The sequence below is a fragment of the Pongo pygmaeus genome, chromosome 20, assembly GCF_028885625.2.
Source record: "Pongo pygmaeus isolate AG05252 chromosome 20, NHGRI_mPonPyg2-v2.0_pri, whole genome shotgun sequence".
In the NCBI taxonomy this organism is placed as follows: domain Eukaryota; kingdom Metazoa; phylum Chordata; class Mammalia; order Primates; family Hominidae; genus Pongo; species Pongo pygmaeus.
The window spans coordinates 14,140,526-14,156,990 of NC_072393.2; the positions used below are offsets into that span (position 1 = coordinate 14,140,526).

The 16,465-nt window shown below is 50.5% G+C and overlaps 2 protein-coding genes across 32 annotated transcripts in view; one reads left to right on the forward strand and one right to left on the reverse strand.

The window, feature by feature from the left end:
- The window catches only part of BRME1 (break repair meiotic recombinase recruitment factor 1), a 24,017-nt gene extending 13,972 nt beyond the window's left edge, over positions 1-10,045 (reverse strand). For 4 of the 17 annotated variants that reach the window (XM_063658701.1, XM_063658700.1, XM_054461701.2 and 1 more), the window contains exons 1-2: positions 9,205-9,607; positions 8,343-8,394 (exon numbers count right to left, since the gene is read on the reverse strand). In XM_063658701.1, the coding sequence (XP_063514771.1) occupies positions 8,343-8,394; positions 9,205-9,600 (448 nt within the window). In that variant the 5' untranslated portion in view covers positions 9,601-9,607. Of the gene's footprint in view, positions 1-8,342; positions 8,395-8,864; positions 9,628-9,678 lie in introns of those variants that run through there. The other 13 variants (XM_054461707.2, XM_054461710.2, XM_054461708.2 and 10 more) reach the window with 11 other exon arrangements.
- Positions 9,684-16,465, forward strand: part of CC2D1A (coiled-coil and C2 domain containing 1A) — a 24,571-nt gene continuing 17,789 nt past the window's right edge. For 14 of the 15 annotated variants that reach the window (XR_008495611.2, XR_008495612.2, XM_054461687.2 and 11 more), the window contains exons 1-4: positions 9,860-9,991; positions 13,548-13,683; positions 16,007-16,122; positions 16,213-16,278. Coding sequence is in view for 13 of the 15 variants with exons in the window: in XM_054461687.2 (XP_054317662.1) it covers positions 9,932-9,991; positions 13,548-13,683; positions 16,007-16,122; positions 16,213-16,278 (378 nt within the window). In the remaining 2 variants the exon portion in view is untranslated. Of the gene's footprint in view, positions 9,992-13,547; positions 13,684-16,006; positions 16,123-16,212; positions 16,279-16,465 lie in introns of all 15 variants that reach the window. The other variant, XM_054461696.2, reaches the window with a different exon arrangement.

Consider the following 16,465-nt stretch of genomic DNA (forward strand, 5'->3'; position numbering starts at 1 on the left):
TACATACATATAAAATATATAATTATAATGTATTTACATATTACATATTTATAATTATAAAATATATATTATTTAAATTATATTTATGATACATTAATATATTATAAAAATTATATCCTTATATTATATATTTATATATGATATATTATATATTTATTAAATATATACAATATATATTATATATCCCATTATATTGCCAGGTTGTTCCATGTAATCTAAAGCCAGGCCACGCCACCTCAGGATTCAGCCTCAGCCAAATATGTAAATATATATATTTATACATACATATTTATATATATGTATTTACGTATTATATATACTATATATTTTTTTTCTTTTTTTGAGACAGGGTCTGGCTTTGTCTCCCAGGCTGGAGTGCGGTGGTGCCACTGTGGATCACTGCAGTCTTGACCTCATAGGCTCAAGCCATCCTCCCGCCTCAGGCCACTCAAGTAACTGGGACAAAAGGTGGGTGCCACCATGCCTGGCTAAGTTTTCTTTTGCTTTTGTTTTGTAGAGACAGGGTCTCATATGTTGCCCAGGCTGGTTGTGAACTCTGGCGCTCAAGTGATCCTCCTGTCTCGGCCTCCCAAAGTGCTGGAATTATAGGTATGAACCACTTTGCCTGGCCAGCATCTATTTTTTGAATTAAGAAAACTCCCTTACATCGAAACTTTTTTTTTTTTTTTTTTTTTGAGACCGAGTCTCGCTCTGTCACCAGGCTGGAGTGCAATGGCACGATCTCTGCGACGGGGTTTCACCATGTTGGCCAGGATGGTCTCGATCTCTTGACCTCATGATCCGCCCGCCTCGGCCTTCCAAAGTGCTGGGATTACAGACATGAGCCACCGTGCCCAGCCACATCAAAACTTTCAATAGTGGCTGGCTTGTAAGACTTCCCCAAACCTGGTCCCAATCTAATCATGTATTCAGTGAACAAATGATAAGGGTTGACTCTAGTGAGTTCCACACCAGATGCTGTCCTAAGAACTTGTGTGTGTTAAGATAAAAGCTCAAGGAAGGGTGCTGCTGTTATGCCTGCCTTACAGAAGTAACCTTGAGCAATTCAATATTATCTTTGTCCATGATTAAAATATCAGCCTTTGCCACCAGCAAGGAAAGATGCCAGCCTGTAATCCCAGAACTTTGGGAGGCCGACGCAGGTGGATTGCTTGAGCTCAGCAGTTCAAGACCAGCCTGGGCAACATGGCGAAACCCTGTCTAAAAAGTACGAAAATTAGCCAAACATGGTGGTGCATGCCTGTAGTCCCACATACTTGGGAGGCTGAAGGGGGAGGATGACTTGAGCCCGGAGGAAGAGATTTCAGTGAGTCCAGACTGTGCCACTGCACTCCAGCCTGGGCAACAGAACTAGAGCCTGTCTCAAGAAAAATTTAAATTAAACATTTAAATTAAAATAAATAAATAAAAGGGCAATATGGCAAAACCCCATCTCTATTAAAAATGCAAAAGTTAGCTGGGCATGGTGGTGGGCACCTGTAATCCCAGCTACTTGGGAGGCTGAGGCAGGAGAATCGCTTGAATCCGGGGGGGCTGAGGTTGCAACGAGCCAAGATGGCGCCACTGCACTCCAGCCTGGGCAAGGGAGTGAGATTCCATCTCAAAAAAATAAATAATTAAATTAAATTAAAAGGAAAGGAAAGATGCAAGAATTGACACCCAAGGGCCCCAAGTTCCCAGAGAGGTGAAAACATTAAGGCACACGGAGGCCAAGGAACCAAGGTTGGCACCCCGTCCAACTCCAGAACCAGCATACTTAAGAATACTTGAGCATTTACTGAATGCCTACTATGTAGTAGATTTCTGCCAAGGCAGGGAGAACAAAAAGACAAACCAACAGCCAGGTGTGGTGGTGCACACCTGCAGTCCCAGCTACTCAGGAGGCTGAGGGGGTAGGATCACTTGAGTCCAGGATCTCACTTGGGTAACACAGTGAGATCCCACCTCTATAAAGCATTTAAAAATTAGCTGAGGGTGGTGGCATGCACCTGTAGTGTCAGCTACTCGGGAGGCTGAGGCAGGAGGACTGCTTGAGCCCTGGAGGTTGAGGCTGCAGCGAGCCGTGATTGTGCCACTGCACTCTGGCCTCAGCAACAGAGCTAGATCCTGTCTCTAAAAAAAAAAAAAAATTAAAGAATAACACTATCCAGAACCGGGCGCGGTGGTTCATGCCTGTAATCCCAGCACTTTGGGAGGCCGAGGCGGGCGGATCACCTGAGGTTGGGAGTTCAAGACCAGCCTGACCAACATGGAGAAACCCTGTCTCTACTAAAAATACAAAATTAGCCGGGCATAGTGGCTCATGCCTGTAATCTGAGCTACTCAGGAGGCTGAGGCGGGAGAATCGCTTGAACCCAGGAGGAGGAGGTTGCGGTGAGCCGATGTCGCGTCATTGCACTCCAGCCTAGGCAATAAGAGTGAAACTCCATCTCAAAAAAAAAAAAAAAAAAAAAAAGAATAATACTATCCAAACCCCAGATGGACTCTTTCCAACCTCAGCTCTAGACTACACTACACACTTACTCATCGTGAAGTAAACCTACTGAATGAGTCTCTCTTTCCTCGACACCAATTGCTAGGGTCTGCATCAGTCCTCATTCAGCTGTTTGCCCTCCACTAAACCACAGCGATCTTCCTGTAATTGCTTCTAATTCTTCTTCTTCTTCTTTTTTTTTGAGATGGACTCTCCCTCTGTCACCCAGGCTAGAGTACAGTGGCATGATCTCAGCACACTGTAACCTCCGCCTCCTGGGTTCAAGCAATTCTCCTGCCTCAGCCTCCTGATTGGCTGCGACTACAGGCGCAAGCCACCATGCCTGGTTAATTTTTTTGTATTTTCAGTAGAGATGGGTTTTCACTATGTTGGCCATGCTGGTTTTGAACTCCTGATCTCAAGTGATCTGCCTGCCTTGGCCTCCCAAATTGCTGGGATTGCAAGTGTGAGCCATGGCGCACGGCCAGTTGCTTGTAATTCTGTCAGTTACTGTTCGGGAGTGCCCATTTAGAACTTTATCCCACTGCTGTGTATTTGCTTAGGTCTCCCTGCGAGAAGCATTTTCCTTTGTCCCCTGACTAGAGCTGGAGGATCTCCAGGGCAGGAACTGAGTGCGCTGCACCCTTTGATCGCCTCTTCGCCCTGCCCCCTCAGGTGCCCACCTCAAAGGACATACCACCACAAGTAAAGCTCCGATGGACATTGCTTATAGAAACACATTCCTAACCGTCCAGGCACAGTGGCTCATGCCTGTAATCTCACCACTTTGAGAGGGTGAGGTGGGCGGATTGCTTGAGGTCAGGAGTTCGAGACCAGCCTGGCCAACATGGTGAAACCCTGTCTCTACTACAAATACAAAAAATTAGCCAGGTGTGGTGGTGGGCACCTGTAGTCCCAGCTAATCAGGAGGCTGAGGCAGGAGAATCACTTGAACCCAGGCGGCAGAGGTTGCAGTAAGCCAAGATTGCACCACTGCACTCCAGCCTGGGTGACAGAGCAAGACTCTGTCTCAAAAGAAACACGACCTTGTGGTCTGCCAGAAAAGACAAAATATAGCAGCTTTGTTTATTTGGTTTCTTGAGATTCTCAAACACTTGCTCACTTGGCTGACTGAATGGCCATTTGTACCGAATAAAAAGCAAAAAAAATCAATGGCATTGAAGAATCTTCTCTTTCCTTCCTGTGATCTGTCCACATGGGACTAATTTAAGAAAAAATAAGGCAGAACCTTGTGTTCAACACCAAAGACTAAAGACATTGGGAGGGAAAAGGCCTCTTTCACCACCTGCCAGAATTTTCTTCCTCTCTCTCCACCCTTCCAGCACACACAGAAAGGGCTGTCCAGGGCCAGCCCAGAGGTCCACTGAGCTGGGGAGTCTACCGCCAACAGAGGCCCCAAGTGACCTGCTGTGGGTGGGCCTGGCTGTCCCCAGCTTCCCCCTCCAAGGTCAGAGAAATTCTGATGCCTCCAAGTAGTCTGTTGCTCATCTCTGCACAAAACATGTTCAATCTGCTGATCATTTCCTCTTCTGTCCCATATCTTGGGGGAAAAAACATGAACACCATTCCCTAAATTCATCAGCCACCAAATTAAAAAGTCATTTCAAAATTTTGAAGAAACTTACTTTAGAAAATGATAGGCAAATGGAACTCTACTACATCATATTGGGAGTTTGTCTTTCTGACTTGGTTTGTTCCTTTTTTTTTTTTTTAGACAGAGTCTCACTCTGTCGCCCAGGCTGGAGTGCAGTGGCGCAATCTCAGCTCTCCCGGGCTCAAGTGAGTCTCATGTCTCAGCCTCCCAAGTAGCTGGGATTACAGACACATGCCACCATGCCCGGCTAATTTTTGTGTTTTTAGTACAGATGGGGTTTCACCATGTTGACCAGGTTGGTCTCGAACCCTAACCTCAAATGATCCATCCACCTGCCTCGGCCTCCCAAAGTGCTCAGATTACAGGCATGAGCCATCGTGCCCAACAATCTTTCTTTTTTTTTAAGAGACAGGGTTTTGTTCTGTGGCCCAGGCTGGAGTGCAGGCGCAATCATAGCTCACTGCAGGCTGGAACTCCTCAGCTCAAGCCACCCTCCTGCCTCAATCTCCTAAGCAGCCAGGACTACAGGTAGGTGCCACCACATCGGTTAATTAAAATTTTTTTTTTTTAGAGACTGGGTAACATTATGTTGCTCAGGCTGGTCATGAACTCCTGGTCTCAGGCAATCCTTTCACCTCGGCCTCCCAAGTAGCCTGGAGTACAGGTGCATACCACCAAGCCTGGCTATTTTGGGGTGTTTTTCTTTTCAAATGACGAAATTGTATAGGTATGTTGACAAGTAAACATGGTCATGATCTACCGTAAAGTGAAAAATGGAGGTTGCAGATCAGTAAGTGTGATGATTCTATTTTCCAATAAAAACATTTTATCTGGGCCAGGCACGGTGGCTCATGCCTGTAATCTTTGGGAGGCTGAGGCAGGCGGATAACTTGAAGTCAGGAGTTAGAGAGCAGCCTAGCCAACATGGTGAAACCCTGTCTCTACTAAAAATGTAAAAATTTGCCAGGCATGGTGGCAGGCACCTGTAATCCCAGCTACTCAGGAGGCTGAGGCATGAGCATCACTTGAACCCAGGAGGCAGAGGTTACAGTCAACCAAAATCGTGCCACTGCACTCCAGCCTGGGTGACAGAGTGAGACTCTGTCTCCAAAAAAAAAAAAAAAAAAGCTCAACACTGTATCTGTATATATACAGAAAAAGTCTGACCAGGCATGGTGGCTCACGCCTGTAATTCTGAGCACATTGGGAGGCCAAGGCAGGTGGACTGCTGGAGCCCAGAAGTTCAAGACCAGCCTGGGCAACACAGTGAGGCCTCGTCTCTTCCAAAAAATACAAAAATAGCCAGGCATGGTGGCACACACCTGTAGTCCCAGCTATTCGGGAGGCTGAGGTGGGAAGATCACCTGAGCCTGGGGAGGTTGAGGCTACAGCGAGCTATGATTGTGCCATTGCTCTCCAGCCTGGGCGACAAAGCAAGACTCTGTCTCAAAAAAAAGAAAAAAAAAAGCTGGGTATGGTGGCTCACCCCAGTAAATCAGCACTTTGGCTGAGGCGGGCAGATCATGTGAGGCCAGGAGTTCAAGACCAGCCTGCACAACATGGTGAAACCCCATCTCTACTACAAATACAAAAATTATCCAAGCATGGTGGCAGACACTTGTAATCCCAGCTACTCAGGAGGCTGACTCAAGAGAATCGCTTGAAACCAGGAGGCGGAGGCTGCAGTGAGTCAAGATCGTGCCACTGCACTCCAGTCTGGGCAACAGAGCGAGACACCATCTTAAAAAAAAAGTCTGAGCCGGGCACGCTGGCTCATGCCTGTAATCCCAGCACTTTGAGAGGCCGAGATGGGCGGATCATCTGAAGTCGGGAGTTGGAGACCAGCCTGACTAACATGGAGAAACCCCATCTCTAATAAAAATACAAAAAAATTAGCCGGGCATGGTGGCATATGCCTGTAATCTCAGTTACTTGGGAGGCTGAGGCAGGAGAATTGCTTGAATCTGGGAGGCAGAGGTTGCGGTGAGCCGAGATCGCGCCAGCCTGGGCAACAAGATCAAGACTCTGTCTCAAAAACAAAAACAAAAAAGTCTGGGCTGGGCGCGGTGGCCCACTCCTGTATCCCACCACTTTGGGACACCAAGACAGGCAGATCACCTGAGGTTGGGAGTTCAAGACCAGCCTGACCAAACCCTGACTCTACTAAAAAAATACAAAAATTAGCTGAGCATGGTGGCGGGTGCCTGTAATCCCAGCTACTTGGGAGGCTGAGGCAGGAGAATCACCTGAACTTGGGAGGTGGAGGTTGCAGTAAGCTGAGATCGCACCACTGCACTCCAGCCTGGGCAACAAGAGTGAAACTCCGTCTCAAAAAAAAAAAAAAAAAAAAGTCTAGAAGCAGTGTACCGAGGTTAGAGTCCTGTCCTGTTTCTCATGCTGTTCTATAGTTGATCACTGTCCTATGGCTATGCTAGACGTCAACATTAGGGAAAGCTTGGGGAAGGGTAGCTAGAACTCTCTGAATTATTTTTGCAACTTTTCTTTAAGTTCCAGATTACTTCAAAATAAGTTTTCTTAAAAGGCTGGAAGAAGAATTGTTAACAGCAGTGTATATTTGTGTACTACCTTAGGTCAGTTCTGGGTGCTTTACAGATACTAATCCACATGTGAGCTCTAAGGGCAGGATTCTCTACCTTGGAGGACATTTGGGGCTGGATCATTCTCTGTGGCTGGGGGGCATCCTATGCATGGTAGGATATTTGAGCAGCATCCCTGGCCTCCACCCACTAGATGTCAGTATAATTTCCCCAGTTATGAAAACCAAAAAAAGTCTCTAGGCCGGGCGCGGTGGCTCATACCTGTAATCCCAGCACTTTGGGAGGCTGAGGCAGGCAGATCACCTGAGGTCAGGAGTTTGAGACCAGCCTGGCCAACACTGTGAAACCCTATCCCTACTAAAAATACAAAAATTAGGCGGGCGTGGTGATACACATCTGTAGTCCCAGCTACTTAGGAGGCTGACGCTGCAGAATCGCTTGAACCCGGGAGGTGGAGGCTGCAGTGACCCAAGATCTTGCTACTGCACTCCAGCCTGGACGACAGAGTCAGACTTGGTCTCCAAACATTGCCAGCTGTCCCTGGCAGTCAAAATCCCTTCCTCTCACCTAGTTGAGAAACACTGCTCTAAAGGAAAGGGTAGTGGCTTTTATTATCCCCAATTTACAAAAGGGGAAACTGAGGCACAAAGGAACTCATCCACCACCACACAGTGAGCAGAACTGGGATGAACCCAGGTTTTGGGCCCCAAAGTAAAACACTCAGCCACATACCAGGTGGCCTTGTAGTACATCAAGCATTATTCCAGGGGTCATCTGTGGGACTGGTTCCGCAGGGAGGCTGTCCCGCTGCCCTGAAGCCCAGGGAGGCCTCCTCTAAGCTGTGGGACCCCACCAGAAGCTCCAGAAAACTTTCACTTTTACTTTTCCTGTATGCCCTCTCCGTTATTTCTATTTTTCTTTCTTTTTTTTTGAGACAGGGCCTCAATCTGTCAGGATGGAGTGCAGTGGTACAATCTTGACTCACTGCAACCTCCACCTCCTAGTTCAAGCGATCTTCCTGCCTCAACCTCCTGAGTAGCTGGGACTACAGGTGCCTGCCACCACACCCAGCTAATTTCCTTACTTTACATTGTAGAAACAGGATCTTGCTATGTTGCCCAGGCTGGTCTTGAACTCCTGGACTCAAGCGATCCACCCACCTCGGCCTCCCAAAGTGCTAGGATTACAGGCGTGAGCCACCACACCCAGCCTTCTATTTTTCTTACCAGCATGAATTAAATCCTTTTTGTCTTTTTCTTTTTTTTTTTTTTTTGAGACAGAGTCTTGCTCTGTTGCCCAGGCTAGAGTGAAGTGGCACCATCTTGGCTCCCTGCAACATCGGACTCCCGGGTTCAATCGATTCTCCTGCCTCAGTCTCCCGAGTAGGTGGGACTACAGGCATGTACCACAACACCTGGCTAATTTTTGTATTTTTAGTAGAGATGGGGTTTCACCATGTTGGTCAGGCTGGTCTTGAACTCCTGACCTTGTGATCTGCTCGCCTCGGCCTCCCAAAGTGCTGAGATTACAGGCGCGAGCCACCGCACCCGGCCAATCCTTGCTTTCTTTTAAGGAGGTCGGGGCAGTCGTGTTAGCCAGATCTGCAATAAACAAGCCCACATTCTTCCCACAAGCAGAAGCAGAAATCAAGAAGTGTCCATTTGAATGAACGTACCTGAGGTCCGCAGCTTCTTCCTCTTAGTCATTTTATCTTCCCCTTGAGAAATCTGAAAACAAGCAGAATCTCTCATCATTATAAGCAGTCTCTGTCTCTGTTTATATCCAGTGGCTTTGGCTGAGAGCAGAGGTTACCCCCACCTCCACCTCACCCCTTTTGGCTGCCCCAGGGGTCAGATGGCTCCCACTGGGACACAGGGTGGGACACAAGAGTCACAGCCACTTTGGGCCATGGCCAGGTAGGAATTCAAACCTCCTCCGAACTGAAGATCTTATGTCCAGGACCTGAAAGACAAATGGGCCCTGGGGGGTCCTTATAGATAGCCCCGGGGACCCAGACTCTGGTCCCTAGGATGAAAGAGCCTGTGTGAAGCCCCTCCCTCCAGACTGGGGTATCTGAGGGCCCTTCCAAGGACACTTGAGGACTCTCCAGGGGCCTCTGGAGACCAGCCTGGCCAATACGGTAAAACCCCCTCTCTACTAAAAATACAAAAATTAGCTTGGGCATCGTGACGCACACCTGTAATCCCAGCTACTCGGGAGGCTGAGACAGTAGAATTCCTTGAACCCATGAGGCGGAGGTTGCAGTGAGCCGAGATCGCCCCACTGTACTCCAGCCTGGGCGACAGAGTGAGACTCCGTCTCAAAAAAAAAAAAAATTAGCCAGGTGCGGTGGCACACACCCGTAATCCCAGCTACTCAGGAGGCTGTGGCACAAGGATCGCTTGAACCCAGGAGGCAGAGGTTGCAGTGAGCCAAGATCGTGCCACTTTAAAGGGGACAGCTGGGTCCTTGGAGGGGCAAGAGCTGCCATAGGCCGGTTTCTCCCAGCCTTGGGGGCGAGGCAAACCAAAACGGACCCGGGCCACAGAAGTCGTTGAGGACCCTCTGGCCTTATCAGAAACGAGCTCTGCCTGGATCAATTGGGAATAAGTCACTTGAATTATCTGCGTTACTGTTTTTGGAAAAAATAAATGGCCAAATTGGCCCTCACAGAAGCCTGGAGGCCTCGAGTCGGGAGGTGAGGGATGGAAAGGCCTGAGGGTGGGCGCTGTGGACCCCGCTCCCGGTGACAAGCCCCACGCTGACACTACACCGACCACCGCAAAGTGAGGACTCCACAGGCCGAGAGCCCACGTGAAGCCGGAGCCCGTCGGTGACTGACGGACGCTGTGAACCCCACAGATGTCGCCGCCCCTCACACCTGCGCGCGCTCTGCCTCTTTCCCGCGCCCCGCGAGGTCCCGCCCCGCGCATGCGCGACGCGAACACCGCCCGCGCAGCCCGCGACAGTCAGCACCGCCCCCGCCAGGCGCATGCGCGCCCACGCACTACCTGCCGGGAGTTGTAGTTTCGGCTCGGCCGACCCGGCGAGTCCAGTGGCCGCACTCCGGTGCGGCGGCGCCGGAGGCCCGAGGCGGAAGTGGGACGGTCAAGCAGGGAGGCGAGGGCTCGGGATCTACGGCCGCGGGGCGCCGACGAGGGGTGCAGGACTCAGGAAGGGCGAGTGCGCGGCGACAGGGCCCGGGGAAGGAGGAAGGGCAAGGCCGGGCTTGGGGGCAGGTGGTCCGGGCATCCAGCCTTGAAGATGCACAAGAGGAAAGGACCCCCGGGACCACCGGGCAGAGGCGCCGCGGCCGCCCGTCAGGTGAGTCTGCGCCCCACGGCCCGACCTGGGGATCCCTCCCCACCCCCGTCACTCGCTCAGGGAAGGGCCCCACCCCCCAGGGAAGCCCGATCTCCGCCCCCCAGGTAAGCTCCGGTCCCCGCCCACCCCCCAGGTGAGGCTCCAACCCCACCCAAGTGTGGCCTACTGGCCTTGGCTCCCCAGCTCCTGGGGCCCTGCCCCGGGTTCGGGGCCACCTGTTGCCACAGCTGCTCCAGTCAGGGAGGGGCAGTCCTCCGACTTGACACATCAAACCCTTGCATCAGTCGGGCCATGTCAGACTCTTTTTATTCCATTGTACAGATGAGGACTTTGAGACTCAGAGACGTGAAGACATCTGCCCAAGGTCATAGGGATTAACAGCTTGGCCAGAGCTAAGCACAAATCCAGGGCTGCAGCCATAAGCTTATGACACTGTGGCTGGGCCCCTTCTCACTCTCCCGACTCCTCTGCCCCAGGCACCAGATAGTTTGATTTTTCTCAGTTTTGATGGAAGGAGCCCCGGACATAGCTTGGTGTTCAGATATAAGAGTCTGGCTGACCTGAAGTTCCCTCCTGGCCTCTGTACATTGGACACTTGACTTTACAGATCTGAGCCTCGGCTTTCTCATCTGTAAAATGGAGATCTCTATAATCTCAGCACTTCAGGAGATGGAGGCGGAGGCAGAGGCGGGAGAGTCATTTGAGGCCAGAGTTTGAGACCACCCTGGGCAAAAGCAAGACCCCTGTCTCAACAAAAAATAAAAAGACTAACTGGACATGGTGTCATGTGCCTGTAGTCCTGCTACTTGGGAGGCTAAGAAGGGAGGATTGCTTGAGCCCAGGAGTTCAAGACTGCAGTGAGCTATGATTGCACTACTTCTGCTCCAGCCTGGGTGACAGAACAAGACTCTTTCTCTAAAATAAAAGTAAAAAATTAAAAATGGAAGTCCGGGGCGGTGTCTCACACCTGTAATCCCAGCACTTTGGGAGGCCATGGCAAAACCCCATCTCTACTAAAAATACAAAAATTAGCTGGGCATGGTGGCGGGCACCTGTAATCCCAGCTACTCGGAAGGCTGAGGTGGGAGAATCGCTTGAACCGGGAGGCGGAGGTTGCAGTGAGCTGAGATCGCACCACTGCATTCCAGACTGGGTGACAGAGCAAGACTTCTTCTCAAAATAAATAAATAAATTCCTTCTGAAAATAAATAAATAAATAATAAAAAATGGAGACCTCCAAGAGACCCTACATTACAGGACAGTTGTAAAGAGTCATTGAGATAGTTTATGGAAAGTGCTAGAACATAGCACTCAATAAATGTTACTATTATCATTATTACTAGTTGGTGGAGCCATACATAATTGCCAATATTTGGCCATTTTTTACCTACAGGAAAGGCAATTTCATATGGTTAAACACGATGTTATCACATCATGATTGGTCATTAACCAAGATAGGAAGACGAGTCTGCATGGAAAACCTGCATTGTGGTTAGGGCTTCTTTTTTTGTTTGTTTGTTTTTGAGAGAGAGTCTTGCTCTCTCGCCCCAGACTGGAGTGCAGTGGCGCAATCTTGGCCCACTGCAACCTCCGCTTCCTGGGTTCAAGCGATTCTCCTGCCTCAGTCTCCCGAGTAGCTAGGATTACAGGCCCCCACCACCACACTTGGCTAATTTTTGTATGTTTTTTTTTTTCTTTTTTTTTTTTTGAGACGGAGTTTCGCTCTTGTTGCTCAGGCTAGAGTGCGGTGGCGCGATCTTGGCTCACCACAACCTCCAACTCCCGTGTTCAAGCGATTCTCCTGCCTCAGCCTCCCGAGTAGCTGGGATTACAGGCATGTGCCACCATGCCTGGTTAATTTTGTATTTTTTAGTAGAGACGGGGTTTCTCCCTGTTGGTCAGACTGGTCTCGAACTCCCCACCTCAGGTGACCTGCCCGCCTCAAGCCTCCCAAAGTGCTGGGATTACAGGCATGAGCCACCGTGCCCGGCCTAATTTTTGTATTTTTAGTAGTGATGGGGTTTCACCACGTTGGCCAGGCTGGTCTCGAACTGCTGACCTCAGGTGATTCCCCCCCCCCCACTTTGGTCTCCCAAAGTGCTGGGATTATAAGCGTGAGCTACTGTACCTGGCCCTGTCATCAGGGCTTCTAATTGCTCTTTTTAATTGCTTTTTTTTTTTTTTTTTTTTGGAGACAGAGTCTCGCTCTGTTGCCCAGGCTGGAGTTCAGTGGCGCAGTCTCAGCTCACTGCAACCTCCACCTCCCAGGTTCAAGCAATTCTCCTGCCTCAGCCTCCCGAGTAGCTGGGATTGCAGACGCTGCCACCACGCCCAGCTAATTTTTGTATTTTTAGTAGAGACAGGGTTACACCATGTTGTCTAGGCTGGTCTCGAACTCCTGACCTCAGGTGACCTGCCTGTCTCGGCCTCCCAAATTGCTGGGATTACAGGTGTGAGCCACCGCATGCAGCCATCATGCTCTTGAAGCCCAACCTTCCCACACAGCCCCCTCTGCTGAGGATGCTGGAAAGAAAAGCCCAAGTGTACAGAGTAGCTTTGCTTTGGGCAAAGTGTGGGGCCTGCTTCCCTCCCTCCTTCCCTCCCTCCCTCCCTCCTTTCTTTTTTTCCTTCCTTCCCTCCTTCCTCCCTCCCTTTCTCCTTCCCCCACTCCATCTCTCTTGCTTTCTTTCCCTTCAACAGGGCTTTACTCTGTTGCCCAGGTGGAGTGCCATAGTGCAGTCATGGCTCACTGCAGCCTTGACCTCCCCAGGCTCAAGTGATCCTCCTGCCTCAGCCTCCCGAGTAGCTGGGACCACAGGCACATAGCACAACTCCCAGCTAATTTAAAAAAGTTTTTTTTCCTGTAATCCCAGCACTTTGGGAGGCCGAGGCGGGCGGATCACGAGGTCAGGAGATCGAGACCATCCTGGCTAACAAGGTGAAACCCCGTCTCTGCTAAAAATACAAAAAAAAATGAGCCGGGCGTGGTGGCGGGTGCCTGTAGTCCCAGCTACTCGGGAGGCTGAGGCAGGAGAATGGCATGAACCCAGGAGGCGGAGGTTGCAGTGAGCTGAGACTGCACCACTGCACTCCAGCCTGGGTGACAGAGCGAGACTCCATCTCAAAAAAAAAAACTTTTTTTTTTTTGTAGAGATGGGGGTCTCACTGTATTGCCCAGGCTGGTCTGGAACTCCCAGACACAAGCCATCCTCTTGTTTTGGCCTCCCAAAGTGCTGGGATGACAGGCGTGAGCCACTGCGCCCAGCCAGGGGCCTGCTTTTCCCACTGAACTTGGCCCAGCAGCACATCATAAGTGTGGATTCAGATCAGAGAGCTGGGTCTCTTGCCCTTTGCCCCAGGTTGAACTGTGCCAGAGGGCCTGGCCTATCTTGGAACACCTGTTCTGGGCTTGTTCCAGCCTCCTGGCACTCCCCAGGGAAACGGTTTTCCTGGGAGACCTTGTTTCCTTCTTCCCAAGGGGACTCTCTGGCCATCATGGCTGCCTCTAGCCATGTGGTGAACCAAAGGTCTGACTGAACCCTTGCTGTCCCCCTAGCTGGGCCTGCTGGTTGACCTCTCCCCAGACGGCCTGATGATCCCTGAGGACGGAGCTAACGATGAAGAACTGGAGGCTGAGTTCTTGGCTTTGGTCGGGGGCCAGCCCCCAGCCCTGGAGAAGCTCAAAGGCAAAGGTGAGATGGTTAACACACCCTCAGAACATTTTCTGATCTCCTGCAAGTGGTTCGGGCACAGAACTGGGGGCACTGGGTAGGTAGGGGAAAGAAGACAGAGAAGACCCCTGTTCTCCTGGAGCCGATGATCTGGGTAAGAGGGTCAAGATCAACTCTGAGGCCGGGCACGGTGGCTCAAGCTTGTAATCCCAGCACTTTGGGAGGCCGAGGCAGGCAGATCACGAGGTCAGGAGATTGAGACCATCCCAGCTAACATGGTGAAACCCCGTCTCTACTAAAAATACAAAAAAAAAAAAAATTAGCTGGGTGTGGTGGCGGGCGCCTGTAGTCCTAGCTACCCAGGAGGCTGAGGGAGAAGAATGGCGTGAACCAGGGAGGCGGAGCTTGCAATGAGCTGAGATCGCGCCACTGCACTCCAGCCTGGGCGACAGAGCAAGACTCTGTCTCAAAAAAAAAACAACAAAAAACGATCAACTCTGGACCCAGACTGAGAGTTGGAATCCAAGCTCTGGTTATGTGACTTGATGAGTCATATCATGTGCTTTGGCCTCAGTTTCACCATCTGTAAAACTGGAATAATAACCATGTTATAGGATTTAATCTGAAGTCCATAAGTATTTCACCCAGGGCCCCCTCACACACAATAAGCTCATGTCAGCCGGGCACATTGGCTCATGCATGTAATCCCAGAACTCTGGGAGGCCAAGGTGGACAGATCACTTGGGGCCAGGAGTTCGAGACCAGCCTGGCCAACATGGTGAAACCCCATCTTTACTAAAAATACAAAAATTAGCCAAGCTTGGTGGTGCACACCTGTAATCCCAGCTACTTGGGAGGCTGAGGCATGAGAATCGCTTGAATCCAGGAGGCAGCAGTTGCAGTGGGCAGAGATTGCGCCACTGCACTCCAGCCTGGGCAACAGAGCGAGATCCTGTCTCCAAAAAACAAAAAAGAGAGAAGCTTCATTCAGGCATGAATTACTGTGCTCTTGGCTATGAATTCAAAGTTAACGAATGAACGATATCTATTCAGTAAGGTGTCTTCAAACAGAAACACACATAGAGCAAGGTTGTGTATTGATCAGTTGATTAAAATTTTGTGACCAGAGCTGGGTGTGGTGGTGCATGCCTATAATCCCAGCTAGTCCGGAGGCTGAGGCAGGAAGATCACTTGAGGCCAAGAGTTTGAGGCTGCAGTGAGCTCTGATCGGGCCACTGCACTCCAGCCTGGGTGACAGAGCAAGATCCTGTCTCCAAAAAAGGTTATGACTGGAGGCTCACAGGAACCTAAGCTTAAATTTCCCCTAGGAGCAACAGTCCTATAGTCATTAATTTAGTCTTCAAGGCAGTTTTATAGAATGTAACATAACTAATAACAAGATATTGGCAATATGCTATTCTAAGAGCTTCATTGACCTTCTCTGTTCCAACCTACCTATGAAGGAGGAACTGTTGTCATCCCCATGTCACAGAGGGAGAAACTGAGGCTCAGAGAGGTGACATCACTTGTCCAAGGTCTCACAGAGAGAAAGTTGCAGAGCTGGGGTTTTTTTTGTTGTTGTTGTGTGTGTGTGCGTGCGTTTTTTTTTTTTTTTTTTTTTTGGAGACAAACCCTTGCTCTGTTGCCCAGCCTCTGCCTCCTGGGCTTAAGTGATTCTCCTGCCTCAGCCTCTCCAGCAGCTGGGATTACATGCCACCATGCCCAGCTAATTTTTGTATTTTTTTTTTTTTTTTGAGATGGAGTCTCACTCTGTCGCCCAGGCTGGAGTGCAGTGGTGCCATCTCGGCTCACTGCAAGCTCCGTCTCCCAGGTTCACGCCATTCTCCTGCCTCAGGCTCCCGAGTAGCTGGGACCACAGGCGCCCACCACCATGCCTGGCTAATTTTTTGTATTTGTAGTAGAGACAGGGTTTCACCGTGTTAGCCAGGATGGTCTCGATCTCCTGACCTTGTGATCCACCCGCCTCGACCTCCCAAAGTGCTGGGATTACAGGCGTGAGCCACCGCACCTGGCCTAATTTTTGTATTTTTAGTAGAGGACGGGGTTTCACCATGTTGGCCAGGCTGGTCTCGAACGCCTGACTTCAAGTGATCCTTCTGCCTCGGCCTCCCAAAGTGCTGGGATTACAGGCGTGAGCCACTGTGCCCGGTCTGCAGAGCTGGGTTTTGAATTCAGGTAGCTGGGCCCCAGACCTGAGGCTGAATAAGGAAGAGATGAAATGGGGAAGTCAGCGAGAGGTGGGATCACCTAGCGTGTCCAGGATGGGAAACAGGGGCTCTTGGTGTACGACCCTCGTCCACCTGGGGCATCCCCCTACCACCAGGTCCCTTGCCGATGGAGGCCATTGAGAAGATGGCCAGCCTGTGCATGAGAGACCCGGATGAGGATGAGGAGGAGGGGACGGATGAGGATGACTTGGAGGCTGATGACGACCTGCTGGTGAGCACTGAGGGCAGGGTGGGGGCTCTTATCCGGTTGCCCCCATCCAGCAGGCCCTCATGTCCTGCCCCCGGCCATGTGTCCCTGCAGGCAGAGCTAAATGAGGTCCTTGGAGAGGAGCAGAAGGCTTCAGAGACCCCACCTCCTGTGGCCCAGGTACAGTTCGGATGACCCCACTCCCTAGAACCACAACCCAAAGGACAGCCCGGGGTTCAAGGCCTAGTCTTTTTTTATGAGATGGAGTCTTGCTGTGTCACCCAGGCTGGAGTACAGTGGTGCCATCTCAGCTCACTACAACCTCTGCCTCCCAGGTTCAAGCGATCCTCCCACCTCAGCCTCCCCA